This window comes from Pogona vitticeps, chromosome W (assembly GCF_051106095.1).
Source record: "Pogona vitticeps strain Pit_001003342236 chromosome W, PviZW2.1, whole genome shotgun sequence".
Lineage (NCBI taxonomy): Eukaryota > Metazoa > Chordata > Lepidosauria > Squamata > Agamidae > Pogona > Pogona vitticeps.
Window position 1 is genome coordinate 4,492,653 of NC_135798.1, and position 13,056 is coordinate 4,505,708.

Consider the following 13,056-nt stretch of genomic DNA (forward strand, 5'->3'; position numbering starts at 1 on the left):
TAAAAAGGAAAAAAATATAATTTTAAATGAAAGACATGCAAAAGTATTTAAACTTTAAAAATAAATATATACAAAGTAAAAAAGCATTATTTGACTCAAACGGTTTTTTAAACACACAGAAAATTATGTTCTCATCCAGTCATGTGTAAAATCCATTGATGGCTGTCACTGCCTGACAGTTATCTTTCCGCTCTTCCAAGAACTTTCACCCTGTATCATGAAACCAAACATCTATGTTTCTCCATCCATTCCCTTCTAATAACACTTTGTGTGAGCTCTCTCTCAATATTTATATCCCTTTGTTCTGCATCAATCAGCAAAACCAAATTTTCCCAAGGCTTAGATTTCCCAGCCTCTGAGAAGCTCAGATGTTAAGGAGCAAAGGATTTGGTCACCTCCGACCCAGTGCAATCCAGCGCCCGAAGAGTCCAGAGCTTGAAAAAACCAAACTTTCCACTCCTTCCAAAAATCCCTGCCATTACAAAGCAGTATACTCTAAATATAATAGCACAGAAGCACCTAGTTCTTCCTAAATAATATAGTATATTCACTGGTGGCGCAGTGGTTAAACCGCTGTAAAGGTTCCCCTTGACAATTTTTTTTGTCCAGTCGTGTTCGACTCTAGGGGGCGGTGCTCATCCCCGTTTCCAAGCCATAGAGTCAGCGTTTTGTCCGAAGACAATCTTCCGTGGTCACATGGCCAGTGCGACTTAGACACGGAATGCTGTAACCTTCCCACCAAGGTGGTCCCTATTTATCTACAGTGGGGTCTCGACTTACGAACATAATCCGTATTGGAAGGCAGTTTGTAAGTCGAAAAGTTCTTAGTTCGAATCTGCATTTCCCATAGAATTGCATTGAAAACCATTTAATCTGTATCTGCTCTTTTCCGTCCATAGAAACTAATGGGAAGCTGCTATTCCGCCTTCTGCCACTAGAGGGGGATATTTTTTCTTTTTTCCCTTAGGTTCATGAAATGAGGAGGAAGGCAGGGAACAGTTTGCAAAGCACTTTTTAAACCTTTTTTTTCAACAAAGCCAATTTAAAATCATGTTTTAAAGCATGTTGTACTGATTTTTTCAGCACAAAGACACACAGGCAGGGTTTTTAGGTGCTGAGCAAGCCTCCCCAAGCCTCTTCAGAGCCAGCCGATCAGCTGATAGGGGGGAGAGGGGGGTGCAGGAGCAGGGGGGAGCACAAAAGAGCTGCCAGGCTCCCTTCTGGTGTGGGCTTTTACCTGTTTCCTGCTCTTTTTCCTGCTGTTTGGGGGCTACCAAGGCCTGGTAAGTGACTTTCTTTTATTTATTTTTAAGTTTCTGACCCTTTTTTCCCCTCCAGAAGCCTCTAAGGGGAGGGAGGGGGACTTTTCCCCCTGTTCATAACTCGAGGGAAGTTCGTATGTCGAGTCCTTATTTCCCCTATAGGGCGGGTTCGTAAGTTGAATTGTTCATAAGTAGGGTCATTAGTAAGTCGAGACCCCACTGTACTTGCATTTGCATGCTTTTGAACTGCTAGGTTGGCGCTGTACTGCAGCTAAAACTGTGCCCACGACCTGGGGTTCAAATCCCAGGTAGCCGGCTCAAGGTTGACTTAGCCTTCTATCCTTCTGAGGTCGGTAAAATGAGTACTGAGCTCGCTGGGGGGGCAATGAGTAGCCTGCATAATTACATTGTAAACTGCCCAGAGAGTGCTTGAAGCACTATGGGACGGTATATAAGCAGCACACTTTGCTTTTTGCTTTGGTACCCTCTTTAAAACTCAATTACTATTATTATTTATGAGGGTAAAGCATTCTAAACCAAATGACAGCTCCTCTCTCTTCACTACTTGCTTTCTTTCATCAGTTACCCTTAGAATATCCATCCTATTCTCTTTTTACATTAAATTTGTAAAAGCTTCCATTGCACAATATATGCTTATTCTCATTTTTTAAAACAAAATTTCCACGTCTATTTTCTGGCATCTCTCTTTTAATTAATGATAGAAGTAAAACACATCACAAATGGCACTTCAAAATGCACTCCATTTCTTTTCTCTCTGGTTTGCATTTAGTCAGCTTTTGATTGCTTAATCTTTCCAGTGAAAACCAGCACAAAACTGAATGAATTTCTTCTGCCTTCTTTAATTATCAGGAGTTCTGAATAAAGCTCTTTCCACGTTCCATGCATTTCTATGGTTTCTCCCCAGTGTGAGTTCTTTGATGTCTACTCCGGTGACTGCTCTCACTGAAGCACTTTCCACATTCCGTGCATTTATATGGTTTCTCCCCAGTGTGAGTCCTTTGATGTGACCTAAGATTATCACTGCGACTAAAGCTCTTTCCACATTCCATGCATTTATGTGGTTTCTCCCCAGTGTGGGTCCTTTGATGTACCCTAAGCTGACCACTGCGACTAAAGCTCTTTCCACATTCCATGCATTTATGTGGTTTCTCCCCAGTGTGGGTCCTTTGATGTACCCTAAGCTGACCACTGCGACTAAAGCTCTTTCCACATTCCATGCATTTATGTGGTTTCTCCCCAGTGTGGGTCCTTTGATGTACCCTAAGCTGACCACTGCGACTAAAGCTCTTTCCACATTCCATGCATTTATGTGGTTTCTCCCCAGTGTGGGTCCTTTGATGTACCCTAAGCTGACTACTGTGACTAAAGCTCTTTCCACATTCCATGCATTCATGTGGTTTCTCCCCAGTGTGAGTCCTTTGATGTGACCTAAGGTGAACATTCTGACTAAAGCTCTTTCCACATTCCATGCATTCATGTGTTTTCTCCCCTGTGTGAGTTCTTTCATGTTTCCTAAGGTCACCGCTGCAACTAAAGCTCTTTCCACATTCCGTGCATTTATGTGGTTTCTCATCAGTGTGAGTCCTTTGATGTGACCTAAGGTGATCACTGCGACTAAAGCTCTTTCCACATTCCAAGCATTTATGTGGTTTCTCCCCAGTGTGAGTCCTTTGATGTGACTTAAGATGACTACACTTACTAAAGCTCTCTCCACATTCTATGCATTTGTAAGTTTTCTCCCCAGTGTGAGTTCTTTCATGTCTCCTCAAGTTTCTACTGTGACTGAAGCTCTTTCCACATTCCATACATAGATACTGTTTCTCCCCTGCATGTGTTCTTTGACGGCTACTGAGGTGACATGGAGGTACGTGGTTTCTCCCCTGCGTCAGTTCTTTCATGTGAAGTCCATGCCTGGCCATTCCTATTTCCATTTCTCTGTTTTCTTGCTTGATTGCGAGTTCCTGCCCAGGTTGCCCCAGATGCTGCTGGGAAATTCTTCCTCCCCTGTTCTTCATCATCTGGTATATTAGAAAAAAGAAGAGAAACCATCACTTCCAAAATATGCAGGATTAAGGAATGAGGTGTTCGGGCTCTGCCTGAGTCACAGAGAAGGCAGGAAAGACAGCCAAAAAGGCAAGGGAAGAGAACCAGGGAGGGGATGATGCCAGACCGGATGTTCCTTTGGGGTTGAGGTTGGAAGGGCTGTTCATTGATGGACCTTTTGGAGGGAGGAGTCATGAAGGGAAGATCATTTCCACACCCAAGTAAGTACAGTGCTGCCTCGCTTAACGAGCGCACCGTTTAATGACAAATCTGCATAACGACACATTTTTTGCAATCGCTAATGCGATCGCATTGTGATGTTTTAGGTGGCTAAACATAGCATTGCGATGATCGGTAAACATTTTGCTTACCGATTATCGCATTGCAATGTTTTTAGAACAGCTGATCGGTGGTTCCAAAATGGCAGCTGCATCCACAAAATGGCCGGCCACAGCATTTTTGCACCGTGCCCTCACCGGGCAGCGAAAATGGCGGCTGGATGGAGGATTCACCACATAGCGGTGAGTTTTTCCCCAATAGGAACGCATTAAATGGAGTTTAATGCATTCCTATGGGTTTCCTCCCCCCCGCATAGCGACGAATACGGATAGCGACGTTAATCCTGGAACGGATTCACGTTGCTATGCGGGGCACCACTGTACATTAAATCCAAAGTATATCAACTCTTTTTCCTTCTCAATTTCTCCCCAATGGTTGTACTTAAGTTTCCAGAAAATTAGAAAGGAATTCCTCAAAGTTGATTAATTTGCTGGGTGGAAGCCCTCAAGAGCTGGTCTTGGGTGTCCCCCTGCCTTATTATGGCATCTATGAAGGGATTGCCTGGCAATCCGTCGACGCGCAGGGGAGAGGTTCTGGCTTCGCCCAGGGAAGAACAATGGGGACCCAATGAGAGCTCGCTCCTCCTCCTGCTCCTTACGCATCACCTGTCTCCGGCCAGAAGCCCATCCCTCTGGAAGGCTGGCTGGGCAAGAACCACCTGCTTTAGTAGACGCTCATTTTTTTAAAAAAAATCCTCCCTCAGGAGAGAGATGAAAATATCTATTCCACGCGCCCTTTCAGGCTCTGCCCCTTCTGTTCTGCCTCCCTCCCCCCCACCCGCTTTGTCGTCCACCTCCCCTACCGCCATCTTTCCCTTTCCATTCAGGGAAAAAAACGAGGAAGAAGAAGAGCAGCGTTGAAGGGAAACCGGAGGTGGGAAGCCCCGCTCTGGCCCCCTCCTGCCCCCCACCTCTAGGATCCCCCGGGGGGGGAAAGAGGCCGCTTTGGAAGGGGGAGGGGATTCCTCGCAGGTTTCCCGCCAGGGGACTGGCAAGGAGGTGAGCCCTCAGTCAGGGGGGTGCAGGACCGCTTTTTTGGGGGCGCTCAGGAGTTGCAGAGATGGAGAAAACCCTTCTCTTCCCCCCCACGAACCCGAGACCCTCACAATCCGCTCGGTCTGCGGGCCTCGCCCGGTTTGGGGGGAGGGGGTCTCTTTGTTTTGGTCCCTGCCTTCCTCCTCTTCCTCCTCGCATGGGGGGGCTAAATTGGGGGGGTGATCTGGAAGTCTGGGAGGGGTCTCGATCTCACCCTCCCCCCCCAGCAAGACACCCGGGCCTTTTTCTCTGTGCGTGTCGGTGGGTCCTCCTCGACACCCTTCTTTCCCCCAGATCTTGCACGCAGCCTTTCGGGGGGGTGGCAGATGAGGGGAAAGGTGGGAAGCGGTTCCCCTTGTTGTTTCTCTTCCCCCCAATTTCTCCTTCCTCCAGCAACCCCCCCCAAACTTCACCCCCAGGTCGAAAGCGAGGTATGGGATGCAGTGGGGAGGAGAAAGGGAGGGAGGGGGCTGCAAAGGGCGGACACAAAGGGGGTCCCAGAAATGGGGCCTTTGTGGTGAAGAGGGGGGTCTGCTTGGAGTGATGGGGCTCCCCTCCTTCCCCCCATACCTGGCCTGCCATCCTGAGCCTCTTCAGGATCCCCCTCCCCCCTCCCAGTCTATGGGGTTCGAAGGGGACTCTTCAGAAGCATCTCTTGGTTCAGTGGATCTGGATGAGGGAGAGGGAAGGGCCGACCAGATCCCCCTCCCCAACCAGATCCCAGGGTGGGGATCCCCTGCAGGAAGGGGTATGTGTGGATGGAGGGGCTTGGTGCTTCCCGGATTGGGACCTGGACGGAGGTGGGGCTGCTACCCTCTGTCATTTTTGCCTGTTTTGCAGGGGTGTAGTGCCATCTGTAAAACATTTTGATGATATTTTCTCCTAAGTTTACCGGCTTAATCATTTTATAACAATCTTTCCACATCATTGTCCAGTGATCAATATCAATATTATAACCGAGGTTACTTGCCCATTTTATTGTCTCCTTTACCCTCTCCTCCTCCAGCTCATATTCCAAAAAGTATGTACAGGGGTGCCTGGAATAGCGAGCGCTTCTATTAACGATGAAATCGAATAGCGATGAGTTTTTCGGGGCATTTTATCGCTTTGATTAGCGATGTTTCCTATGGGCAATTTTCAAATAGCGATGGTCAGGACCGCGCTTCGAATAGCGATTACATTTTAGGTCCCCTGTTTTCGATTAGCGATGGTTTAAACAGCCCCGTGTTCGCTATTTTTTAAATGGTTTAAAGTTAAAATGTCCTGTTTGAAATGTTTGAAATCGTAAAGTGCACTTAATAAACCCTTTGTTAACTCAATTTGACTTTGTTCTGACTCTTTTTAAATTTGTTGTTGATTTTTGCCCCCCGTTGAGATGTATTGAATAGGTTTCAATGCATTTCAATGGGGGAACCGCGTTTTGAATAGCGATGTTTCCTATGGAGATTTTCAATTAGCGATGGCAATTCGTTCCAATTGGAACAGATTAGCCAGCTTTCAATGCATTTCAATGGGAAACCGCATTTCGAATAGCGATGAAATCCAATAGAGATGTTTTTTGTGGAACGCATTAACATCGCTATTCGAGGCACCACTGTATACATTTTCTTTACTATTTTCTCATCAGTATGGATCCATAGTTTGTCCACCTGGACTTCACCCTCAAAAAAGCCCATGTTTTTATCTTTTTTATATCTTGATTCTAGTTTATTCAGTGACCACCAATCTGTCGCCACCCCTAGTTTCTCTAATTCCTGCTTATTTTTTATATTTTGTTCTCTGTTGAGTAATTCTTTATAAGTTAGTAACATTACTTTCTGATTTAATACTTTCAACGCAAAAGCTTCTATAGGAGCTACCCATATTGGAATTTTCTTGTATGTTTGTGCTTGAAATTTATGCCACTCTTCAGTTTCTTAGGTCAGTCGCTGATTTTCTTTTTTGTAGAAATGTCGGGACGAGAAGGTGCCTTGGCTTTGTGCAGTTTAGAGGCTTCCTTGGGCCATAGGCAAGGAGATGGTAAGAGCTGCCTGTTCAGCAGGGGAAGGTGCTAATTTAGAGACCTCCAAATGTGGAGGAGTTGGTGAAGGGAGGGAAGGAACCTCCATAGTGAGAAGGAGAGACTTTTCATAGAGGAAAGATCTAAGGTGTTGGTGCCTGAGCTTAATGGCTTGTTTAGAAAAACCCCTTGCAGGCAGTGCAAGTCTGATGGAGGTGGGATTCACCCAAATAAAACAAGCATTTGTCCTGGTGGTCTGACAAAGGAATTTTGCAGGAGCAGGTGGCACACTGCTCGAAGCCTCGAGGGGCCATAAAACAAAAGGGGAATCCAGGTGAAGGGAGGGGAAAAATATTCACTCTGCTCTTCCTAATGTCCTACTGGAATGGAGGAAAGAGGAACTGAAAGGAAGGTTGAGGGGGTGGAGCCTATACCATGTTGGGGGGGGTTGAACTCAACTGTTTCTTTTTCAAAGCTCTAGAATCTTCCGGACGTCCTGCACAGGTGCAGGATTAACCCATTTGTGTGAATTCACAGAGACCACAACGAAGAACCATTAAATGGAGGCTACTGTCCATTTTGGGCACAAGATTTGTCAAAAAATATAAATCAACAAAGGCAGGAGAGAGAGAGAGGAAGGACCTAATGCAAAGCTGAGTTTGGAAGCCTTAAGGATGTACACTAGTCCTTAAGGTAGCATTAAGCATGGGCTTTGCTATCTTTTTCACTAGTTACCAGAATCCAGCAGGAATCTTCTCCCCGCAGCTAGAATTCTAGTCCTTTTAGCTAAGAGAAAAGACATCCAGGCTCTCAGAGTTAGGTATATCGTCATGGACAAATGCCCTTGTGAGTGGGGTTATACCAGGTGCTATACCAGTGAGGGGCCTCCAACTAGTATCTCACCTGACCAATTTGCAGCATTTTTAAAATCTAAAGTGGAAGACATCTGCTGGGAGCTCTGTCCTTTCTTGAACACAGTAGATCAAGCAGAGACATCCGGCGCTCTGCCTTGCCCGATGAGACTCTCTCTTTCGCAGCCCTTAACACCAGATATGGTGGACAAAGCACTTGACTGCTGTTGTGCCACCACCTCCTCCCTTGACCCTTTCTCGGACTGGCTAATCAAAGCAGCCAGGCTTAAAACAACCAAATGGGCCACAGCAATAATTAATGGGTCTCCCCAAGGAGAGACCCATTAGGCCCATAAGGAAGAAACCAAGTTTGGTGGCGGACAACACTGGCAATTATAGGCCCATCCCCAGTGTTTCTTTCCTCAGCAAAGTTGTAGAGAGGGTGGTGGCTGGCCAGTTCCAGGCTCTTTTGGATGAAACCAATGCCCTGGATCCATTCCAGTCGGGCTTCAGGCCGCGCCACAGTACGGAAACAGCATGGGTCGCCCTGCTGACGGAGGCCGACAGGGGCAAAACATCTTTGTTGGTCCTACTCAGTATCTCAGCCGCCTTTGATACCATTGACTACGGTATTCTCCTGGGGAGGATCTCCGAGCTGGGAATTGGTGGTCTGGCGCTAGCCTGACTCTGATCCTTCTTGGAGGAACATCTTCAGAGAGTACAGTTTGGGGAGAATGTTTTGGCCCCGTGGAGCCTCAATTGTGGGGTTCCGCAGGGCTTGATTATTTCCCCAATGCTGTTTAATATCTACATGAGGCTGCTGGGTGGGGTCATCAGGAAGTGTGGGGCTTCGTGCCATCAGTATGCTGATTACGCCCAGCTCTACATCTCCTTTTCTCCAACCACAGTGGATGCCGTTCTGTCCCTTCAGCGCTGCCTGGAGGCTGTACTGCAATGGATGCAGGAGAATCGGCTGAGGCTGAACCTGGACAAGACGGAGGGGTCCTGAGGGTGCGTGTCTCCTCCATCAGTAGTTTGGGAAACTCCCTCTCTTTTGGGGGAATAACTCTCACCATGAAGAGTGAGGTTCGCAGCTTGGAGTTTCATCTGGTTCCAGCACTCATCATGGAAACCCAGGTGGCGTCAGTGGTCCGCTCTGCCTATTTCCACCTGTGGGGGATTGCCCAGCTGCCTCCCTATCTTGATGTTGGGGCACTCACCACTCTGGTCCATGCGCTTGTAGTCTCGAGATTAGACTACTTTAATGCGCTCTACTTGGGGCTACCTTTGAGATTTATGTGGAAGCTTCAATTGGTGCAGAATGCGGCAGCCAGACTTCTCAGTGGGATGAGAAAATATTTCTCCCACTCTGGTTGCCTTGTATTGGCTGCCCGTTCATTTCCGCATTGATTTTTAATTGTTAATGATGACATATAAAGCCCTAAACAGTTTAGGACCTCGATATCTAGTGGAACACCTCCTCCCACCTAGATCTACTGGAATTACTTGTTCTAGCCAGGAAGGGCGGCTGAGGGGCCTCATGCCGAGGGAGGCCTGGAGAGAAAGAAAAAGAACCCGGGCCTTCTTGGCAGTGGGCCCTTGCCTTTGGAGCAGTCTGCCCCCGCAGATCTCTCTGACTCCCTTGTTGGGTTTTCAAGAGCAAAGTGAAGACCTGGATCTTTAAGCAGGCTTTCCCTCATGTCATCATTTGAATAGTTTTTTCCCATCTTGAGCTATATTACTACTCTGCCAGATATAAATTTTTTCTCCCTGTGCTTTTAATGCTGCCCTTTACATGGAATTCAACCATTTAAAAATCTTGAGTGCTATTTGTCAGCTTTCTGCCTGTCCCTTGGTTGTTTCACCAATCAAAGGGCACAAGAAACTTGTCGTGTCGCTGCCACCAGCTGATTACATCAACATCATGTATCATTAATCATAGAGTCCAAGCAATTTGTCATTTTAAAAAGAGCCAAATAGTAGTTGTTTATTATTACAGTTGATGAAGGTACAATCAGTGTCGTTAACACTTACCAAAACATCCCACTTCATCCACTCTCAACTGTGCACTCTCTCTCCACTCTAGATTCCAAAATCCTCAAATCTAAACTCCCATCTCGAAATCTAATCTCCTCCTCCTCATACAGAGACTCTTCTATCTCATGACCCTGCTTCAGAGTAAGGACCCCTTTGCCACCTGATGTGAAGGAGATTTCTAACATGACACCATTGATAGAAGTGGCCAAACTTTCAAAGCTGGTCACAACAAATTAATCTCAAATAACCGAAGACCCACCAGTCAACCTCAGAACTGTTCTCCAATGTGGGGTATTTATTGGAGACAATGATCATGGAATGGCACAATTTCCCTCAAGGCCAATTTGGCCAAAGTAAACATCTCCTGCAAACAGTGGCCTTTTCTACTCAGGTCACCTCTGGTGTCCATCACAGGCATCGTTTCATTTCCCCATTACCAATTCCAAGACAGGCCTTTCGAATTTAAGTAACTACACATTTTACTCAGTGCATTTTTAGACCTGGGGTCCATTTCTGGTTAAATTTTCCCCCTCAATGTCATGGTTAATTTCCTGAGTGCTGAAATAGTTTATCTTTTTACTCAGAAGATAAAATGTTGCATTCTAGGATAAAGTAGAAGTCCCATCTGCCTGTTCTAAACATATTTCTTGATTAATAGGACTAATTAAAATGAACTTTTTCCACATTCCATGCATTTATATGGTTTCTCATCAGAGTGAGTCCTTTGATGTAAATGGAGGCAACTGCTGTCATGGCAGAACTTTCCACATTCACTGGTTTTCCTCTCTGTGAGTTCTCTATGTGAACTAAGACTCTGAAGCTCTTTACACATTCCATGCATTTATATGGTTTCTCTCCAGTGTGAGTCCTATGATGTGAACTCAGGGCAAAACTCCAACTGAAGCACTTCCCACATTCCATGCATTTATACGGTTTCTCTCCTGTGTGAGTTCTTTGATGTAAACTAAGGCTATGTTTTAGACTGAAACTCTTGTTACATTCCATACATTTGTATGGCTTCTCCCCAGTGTGAGTTCTTTGATGGGAACTGAGGCTATTGCTGTGAGTGAAGGTCTTTCCACATTCCATGCATTTATATGGTTTCTCCCCAGTGTGAGTTCTTTGATGTGAACTCAGGGCACCAGTCTGACTGAAGCACTTCCCACATTCCATGCATTTATATGGCTTCTCCCCTGTGAGTTCTCTGATGTAAACGAAGGCTATTCTTTAGACTAAAGCTCTTTCCACATTCTTTACATTTGTATGGTTTCTCCCCTGTGTGAGTTCTCTGATGTAAATTAAGACTATGTTTTAGACCGAAACTCTTGTCACATTCCATACATTTGTATGGCTTCTCCCCAGTGTGAGTTCTTTGATGTGCACTCAGGTGACTGCTGAGCGTGAAGCCCTTCCCACATTCCACGCATTTATATGGCTTTTCCCCAGTGTGAGTTCTTTGATGTGAACTCAGATTACTGCTGTCAGTGAAGCTCTTTCCACATTCCATACATTTATAAGGCTTCGCCCCAGTGTGAGTTCTTTGATGGGAACTAAGGGTACTGCTGCAACTGAAGCTCTTTCCACAGTCCATGCATTTATATGGTTTCTCCCCAGTGTGAGTTTTCTGATGCAGATGAAGGCTATTGTTTAGACAGAAGCTCATTCCACATTCTACACATTTATATGGTTTCTCGCCTGTGTGAGTTCTTTGATGACATCTCAGGGAACTGCTCTGCCTGAAGCTCTTTCCACATTCCATGCATTTATATGGTTTCTCCCCAGTGTAAGTTCTTTGATGAGATCTCAGGGAACTGCTGTGACTGAAGCTCTTTTCACACTGTAGGCATTGGTATTGTCTCTCATCTCTCAGAGGGTTTTCACATGGAGTACAATCACTGTGCATTGTGATGCTCATTCCTTGTTCTATGTATTGACTTCGTTTCTCCTCTGGGTGGACTTTGTCAAGTCTATTGTCATCTGAGGTTCCCTTGAATGTTTATCTGTCCAGGGAACCTTTTCTCCTTCCTTTCCTTTGTTGATTTTTTTCAAGTGATCAGAAGTGCACCAATACCAAGAGAAGCTGGAGATTTCTTGATCTGTCCTTTTTCCTGGTTTTAATCTTCCTTTTTCCTCCTTTTAAGTGTGTAGAATTTTTTTGGTGCTTCACACTTGATTTTTATTACTGAAACAATGACAGGCTCCATAGAATTCCAGTTGTCCTGTTCATCACCTGATGGAGAGGAAAAAATATGAAAGAGGAGTGCAACGTAAAAGAAATAGCTTACTTGTTTGGATGAGTTGAAATCCCCAGGGCCAGATGAACTGCATCCAAGGACATTGAAGGAGCTGGCTGAAGAAACTGAGCAACCACTGTCTAATATTGTCTTGTCTTCAGGGGAGATGGGTGAAGAGCCAGACAGGTGGAGGAGAGCTGACACTGCCCCTGTCTTCAAATAGGGGAAACCAGGGAATTGCAGACCTGTCACCCTGACATCCATTCCAGAGAAAATTCTAGAGGAAATTACAAAGCAGGCACTCTGAAAGCACTTTGAAAACCATGCAGTAAGGAGGCGGGGCTTCTCACAGGACAGTCAGTCATCTCTGGGGAAGCTCCTGGGGATAACTGGAACTGCCCAGTCTGGGGGTCCCTAATGACAACAGGGTTCGCAGGTGAGGCCAGGAGAAGCCTACCTTAGCTGTGAGTGAGCATCCAAAGAATGAATGCAAGGCTGCAACATGACATTTTTTCCCTCTGAAGAGATCACGGAGTACAGACTGGGTCTGGGAGCCATCTTGGCACTCAGCTATGAGTAACCCACCCACCCTGGAGGAGAGGAGAATGGAGAATTACAGTTAAAAACTGACAACAATAAATAAATGTGAAGCCCTTAATCTAAAAATGAGCCTGTAAAGCGACAAGAGCCAAAAGGAGTGGAGGAGTTAGTTTACCGGCTCTGCTGCTATGCTATTTCAAAAGCGAAGCCAGCTCCTTGCAGACCAGCTAAGGCCAGTAGCCAGACGGTGAGAGAAAAGAAAAATAAAGCTGACCCTGAAAAACTATTTGATGAAATAAGCAAACACGGACAGAGCTTGTCTTGTTACCATAAAGAATTGGACAGACTTCTTAATAGCAGATTGAGCATCTTCGGGACTATATATTACCCCTGAGGGGGAGGAAGCCCCTCTGTAGTGACAAGGATCTTAGTTTAGAGCTCCATCTTATGGCTGTTAAGGGGTACAACAGTGGTGCTTAGCCTAACCAAACATTGTTCTGTGATTCTCTCTCTGCGCATGTGTGGGATTTCTGGAATGTGTAGAATACGACGTTTCATTGGCTATCTCTTATCTTTTATGTAAATGATGATTCTTAATAAAAAGACATGCCTCTGGGGAGGAGGAGGTACACATGGTTAACAGGATTCATTGTTAACAGGCAGACATCCTCCTCACCGGTGATATGCTTCATAACT

At 45.7% G+C, this 13,056-nt stretch overlaps 2 protein-coding genes across 2 annotated transcripts; both read right to left on the minus strand.

Annotated features, from left to right (window-relative positions):
• Window positions 1-2,059: 2,059 nt before the first annotated feature.
• On the minus strand, window positions 2,060-3,202 carry LOC144585046 (uncharacterized). The gene has a single exon (XM_078382486.1). The coding sequence runs from the start codon at window positions 3,200-3,202 to the stop codon at window positions 2,171-2,173; it is 1,032 nt and encodes a 343-aa protein (XP_078238612.1). The 3' UTR covers window positions 2,060-2,170.
• Window positions 3,203-9,596: 6,394 nt separating this feature from the next.
• LOC144585030 (uncharacterized) lies at window positions 9,597-12,405 on the minus strand. Its single transcript, XM_078382470.1, is given in 3 exon segments — window positions 9,597-10,781; window positions 10,783-11,816; window positions 12,278-12,405. Coding segments are annotated over 2 exon segments (1,254 nt in total). The 5' UTR covers window positions 11,502-11,816; window positions 12,278-12,405; the 3' UTR covers window positions 9,597-10,246.
• Window positions 12,406-13,056: the final 651 nt, after the last annotated feature.